The sequence below is a fragment of the Aegilops tauschii genome, chromosome 6 (assembly GCF_002575655.3).
Source record: "Aegilops tauschii subsp. strangulata cultivar AL8/78 chromosome 6, Aet v6.0, whole genome shotgun sequence".
Lineage (NCBI taxonomy): Eukaryota > Viridiplantae > Streptophyta > Magnoliopsida > Poales > Poaceae > Aegilops > Aegilops tauschii.
The window spans coordinates 5,383,850-5,389,401 of record NC_053040.3 but is presented as its reverse complement, the minus strand read 5'-3'; the positions used below and the strand labels follow the sequence as shown (position 1 = coordinate 5,389,401).

The window sequence follows — 5,552 nt, the reverse complement described above, 5'->3', positions numbered from 1 at the left end:
CTTTCGGCTTTATAGTTAAAACAAGAACCTGGCAAGGTTCACAAAAGTTACAAAATCCAACATAAACTTGTTACGGCCATACCATTTGGTTTTTGAAAAAAGGGCCACAACATTAGAGCCGAAAAACGAAAGCCAAGAGGAAACTTTGCGTGATGTAGCACGACTTGTTTCTAGTGGTCCTTTCCATGCTCCGCCACCACGTGGTGCAATCTCTGTCTTGTTCGAGCACATGCCAAACAGTTCTCTTGTGATCACCCGATCTATTTCGGACCGGACCGGAAGGCGTTGTCCTCTGGCAATGGGACCTGGCCCGAAGCCTTATCTGGCACTTGGGTGTCTGCCATAAAGGAAGCCAATATGGCCAAACTGCCAATGTTACCTGAGAAATGAAAGACCTTGCACCGCGAGCCAATATGGATAACTTGAAGTGTACAACAATTTCCCTGGTAAGTCCATGCAATTGGGAAGTATCTGAGAGAGAAAGAGTGTACCTAGAAGGTAGGCACTTTGTGTCATGCATGATGATGATTATCTTCTCCTTTGTTTAATGCGGCCCAATGGGTTTGATTGATCAGGAACAGTTTATGTGTGCCACTGGATTCACACCCCATAAGACATATGCACCTTTAATTGGCTCCCAGCTTCCTTGTTAGCACTATATAATTATAAACCCATCCAAGCTCTAGTTCCCTTCAAGCTTTCAAGCAAAAACATCAATTCAAGTAGTAAGCTGGTAGTTCTTCTCTCCCCAAAGAACCATCTATACAAGGGAGAGGGAATCTTGAAGCCCAACTATCATCCTAGCTAGCTAGCTTGGTAGAACTGTCTCACTTTGATCTCCTTCTCAACTCCAATTAAGATCTTGCAATGGGTGGTGTCTCTCTTCAGCACCCATGGGCCTTTGCCTTTGGCCTCCTAGGTATATTGCTGTCCACCTCAATAGATGCTTTTGAAACTTCTATCTTGCAAGATTTCTTACTTATGCCCATTTATTTTATTTCCATCTTTGTTTGCTATGGTTTGCGAGAACTAATTGATCACTCCAAAAACTAATATTTCCTCCTGTAGTAGTATTCTGAGCATCCAGGATAAATACATACATATGTAGCAAGTTAGTGCAGATTGCTCCATGGGATGCATGCGATCCTTCCTCTTTTGAGCATGCTAGTTAGCGATCCTTCCTCTTTTGTTCCCCATTAGCATATTTTTGCAGCGCTCCCCCCCCCCCCCCCCCCCCCCCCCTCCTCCCGACATTCCCCCTCCCGGCGTTTATTAATTATTTTGTGTGTAAAGTAGAAGAGGTGTAAGGTGTATATATATGGTGGCGGAACTAACAGAAAATGCTGAAAAAAAGGGAAAGACAGATGTAAACTAAAGGGCTACAAGTTACACATTTGCTTATGGTCTAGCGTGACACCTCACCGTCATCTCCCACACAAGAAACTACCCATTAAGTGGGGATTGTGTAACGTACGTACGTGTCTCCTTGTTCTTGCTGGCTAACTGTCGTATTGCTTTCTGCCTGCAGGCAACGTCATCTCCTTCATGACCTACCTGGCTCCACTGTAAGCGTCTCTATCACACCCAACACCGTTTCTCTCTTTCTTAGCTTAGCTGCATGTAAAATTAACGGTGGTGCATGCAGGCCGACGTTCTACCGGATCTACCGGAGCAAGTCGACTCAGGGGTTCCAGTCGGTCCCGTACGTGGTGGCGCTCTTTAACGCGATGCTGTGGATCTACTACGCTCTTCTCAAGTCCAACGAGTGTCTCCTCATCACCATCAACTCCGCCGGCTGCATCATCGAGACCATCTACATCGTCATCTACCTCACCTACGCACCAAAGCAAGCCAAGGTACTCATTCACCCGCACCTCAACTGCAATTTTTTCCCTTTAAACAGACGATAAAATTTTGGTCTCAACATCGATTGATGAATACAGTCATAAAAAATAAAATGAAATGTCCTTTATTGAGGAAAAACGTAGCTCAGGCAAAATTATGTGCATGGATGCAGCTCTTCACGGCGAAGATCCTCCTCCTCCTGAATGTGGGCGTGTTCGGCCTCATCCTCCTCCTCACCCTGCTCTTGTCAGAGGGCGAGAAGCGCGTCGTCATGCTCGGGTGGGTCTGCGTCGGCTTCTCCGTCAGTGTCTTCATTGCGCCCCTCAGCGTCATCCTGAGCACCCACCCATCCTATCCCATGTTAGTTTGCATTGATCCATCAAATAATTCTGACAAGTGTATTGTGCCTCAATCATCGCAGTGTCTTGTCGTGCGCACCCGAAGCGTAGAGTTCATGCCCTTTTCCCTCTCCCTCTCCCTCACCATTAGTTCCGTCGTATGGTTCCTCTACGGCCTCCTCATCAAGGACAAATACGTCGCTGTAAGCAAAATCAATTCGTAGCTAGATTTTTTTAGCAGAGCTTCTAATTTACTGACGCCAGCTCCTTTGGGTTTCCAGCTGCCCAACATTCTTGGGTTCGCCTTCGGTGTGATCCAGATGGGGCTCTGTGCCGTCTACCGCAACGCCACACCCACAACAGCACCCAAGGACGTCGACGACCCCATGACTAACCATGGTACTACCGTCAAGGCGCCCGAGCACGTTGTCCACATCGCTAAGCTCGGCCCGGTGGCTGGCCTCGAGCTGAACACACACTATCCTGTCAAACCGGGGATGCCGCCACCGATGAAGGAGAACGGCAAGGCCCATGCCAGCGTCATGACCAAGGGGAGCGTTGACAAGGTTGACAAGGCAACGCACATCGAACAAGTCTAGGCAGTCAGGGGTTCAAGCCATGGATGTATGAGTGCACCTAACCCATGACGGCCGGGCAAACAAGGCAGAGAAAAATGCATGCGCGGGGGCTCGTGATTCCACTATTGACGTTCCATTAGATGCTCGAGGTAGTTATTTTATTCTGGTTGTATTCATTAGTACATCCATCAATCACTTCCATGCAATGGTCTTATTATAAAAGCTGCCATTTTCTCTTGAATCATATTACTACCTCCCTCGTCCTGATTTATTGATCCCCTTAGTATTTTATGCCAAATTTTAACCATGGATTTAATTAAAAAATGTTAATGCATGTCATAAAAAATATATCTTAAAAAATTATGTTCAAATACGAATCGAGCAATATAATTTTTTATGACATGTATAAACATTTTGTCAGTTAAATATATGGTCAAATTTTGACAAAAAATACTAAGAGAATCAATCAAACATGACTGAGGTAGTACAAAACTAGAAGCGGACGCACACCTTGGAAGAAATATTTAATACAGTCATAATCAACATTAACTCTTCCGTATCCCCATTTGTTCGATTCCCGACCTCATCAGGTTGCCTGTAGTGGGTAGTATTATAAGTTAGTATCATGCATTTGGTACTGTGTATGATACTACCATGGCAATGCATAGTATCAGATTAGTATCTTAGATAACCTTATTTATTGCCACGCAAGACATATAGTAATGTAGTATTTATTTCGATACTGTATCATTATATGATACTTAACCCTCTCTTTCTTCATTTAGTTCTATGTCACCTCATCAAAATTTCCTAGTTTGAATGCATGACACTAGCTATGATACTCCCATTATGGGTAAGCTTATTTACATGGATCAAAAAAGCCTTTATAAGACTTTGTTTAAAGTTAGTAGAAGAGCTGCTAAATTTCCATTAAGAAGAAAGAAGGCGATGACTTAGTCGTACAAAGATCCTATTATCAAAAGAAAATAAAAGAGCCTCCCTGCATGAACAAACATGCAACTTGATACAACCCAGGGTAGTAGAGCTTTGTCTATAGCCCTAAGGAACCAAGATCATATCAGCCTTGGTCAAAGGGGGATTCGGCAGCCAACAAGCATCCAGTGTGCTGCCTGGTACCTAATCCAGACATGAGTTTCTTCAACAGAGAGTGCCCCATGCTTGAAGATTCTATCGCCAGGGCCTTGGTCCCCATTTTAGCATTAGGCCCAGCCTTGGCGTGTAGAGATTAAAGCTAGTTGATCAGATCCTCGCCAGTCCAACAAACGACATCAAAGGAAGGAAGGGCCGTAGCACCAACAAGACACTGCACAGTGGACGCGACCAATGGCAGTCCAGGAGAAGGTGAGATGCAGTTTAGAGAATACTCAAAGAGAGAGGGAAGAGATAGTTGTTGTCCCAGCCACAAAAAAGGTGCTGGTAAGTAGTGAGTATCTTTCATTGAAGAACCATCCAGATAAAAAGTTCTCACTTAGACTGCGCCCAGACCCATGAAATCGAAGAGTAGAATGGACCGTTTGTTTGCCTAGCAAATTGCAGGTGATGTGTCGACCAAGAGGAGAAAATGCTAGAGCTACAGGTCTTCCAAATGATGGAGTCCATCAAGTTATTGTCCAGCACCACCGTGTCAACTAAGGATGTCAAGTCAATAAGTTCCTAAAGCATCCCCTCCACAATACTGAACTGGAGATCATTGTTCCAGCGCTCATTGGCGGGATCATCCCCCACAGAACGGTTCTTTCGTGGCGACTAAAGAGGGAGGGTGCGATATCCTGAGTAGCCACACATCCTTCAAGAAGATGGCAGTACGTCTGTAGACAAATGTCATCATAGTAGTAGGCGCAAAAAATGTGAAATCATAACCCTCAGATGGATTGTGTAGGCCAAAACCGAGATTGGGTGGTGTCCTCCAAATTCAAAGATGGAACACCATTGACCATTATCATAGATGAAGACGAATTGATGATCTTGTCCATGCACTAACATGTAGTCTAGTGGCTGTAGCAACCTTAGTAGCACCTCAGGTCCCGGGTTCGATTCCCGTTGGGAGTGGATTTAAAGAGCTCCGGATAAAACTTTCCAAAAGAAAGCACTGCGGGGATATTGTCCTACAGTAACTTGTGAAAAAGAGCCATCGCTTTGTTCGCATAGGAAGATACCCCCACGTCAAAAGTATTTGCAATGTCCAGCTTCAAAAGAATGATTGGGATGCGACCACGGTGTAAGTTCTTGACTAGATTTTTGAATTACCTTGCATGCAACTTCCTTCGGTGAAAGCACCCTGACAGCTGGAGACCAGCATCTCAAGCTTAGGGGCAAGTCTATGAGCAAGCTACTTCATGACAATCTTCAGAAGATTATGGATGAGATTGATTGATTTGTAGTCAGTGATCGACACTGGATCTGACTTCTTTGGAATCAATTAAATAATAGTCATTAATTTTGTGCAGGGCTGTGCCACAAAGACAAATGGTATTGAATACAAACAGAAGGTCGTCTTTCACCATCTCCAAACAAGAGAGTAGAAAGAACCAGCCAGTCAATCTGGGACTAGAGCCTTATCCGTAGGCATATCCCAGGTTGCCTCTTTAATATCCTCCAAGAAAAAATGTGCCTCTAGACTGTCGAGCTAAACTGACAATAAATTAGTGGCCTCCAAGAAGATTTACCAATGATCTTGGTGAAATAATCTTCGACAGCTGAAAGGATGTGCACGCGATCAGTGTGGATATTTCCTTGGTTATCCGGCATGGCATGAATAGCATTATGGTGA

At 44.5% G+C, this 5,552-nt stretch overlaps 1 protein-coding gene across 1 annotated transcript; it reads left to right on the top strand.

Annotated features, from left to right (window-relative positions):
* Window positions 1–867: 867 nt before the first annotated feature.
* On the top strand, window positions 868–2,782 carry LOC109734707 (bidirectional sugar transporter SWEET14-like). Its single transcript, XM_073500764.1, has 5 exons — window positions 868–919; window positions 1,529–1,565; window positions 1,646–1,856; window positions 2,018–2,386; window positions 2,465–2,782. Exons 1-5 carry the CDS (start codon window positions 868–870, stop codon window positions 2,780–2,782), a joined length of 987 nt encoding a protein of 328 aa, XP_073356865.1.
* Window positions 2,783–5,552: the final 2,770 nt, after the last annotated feature.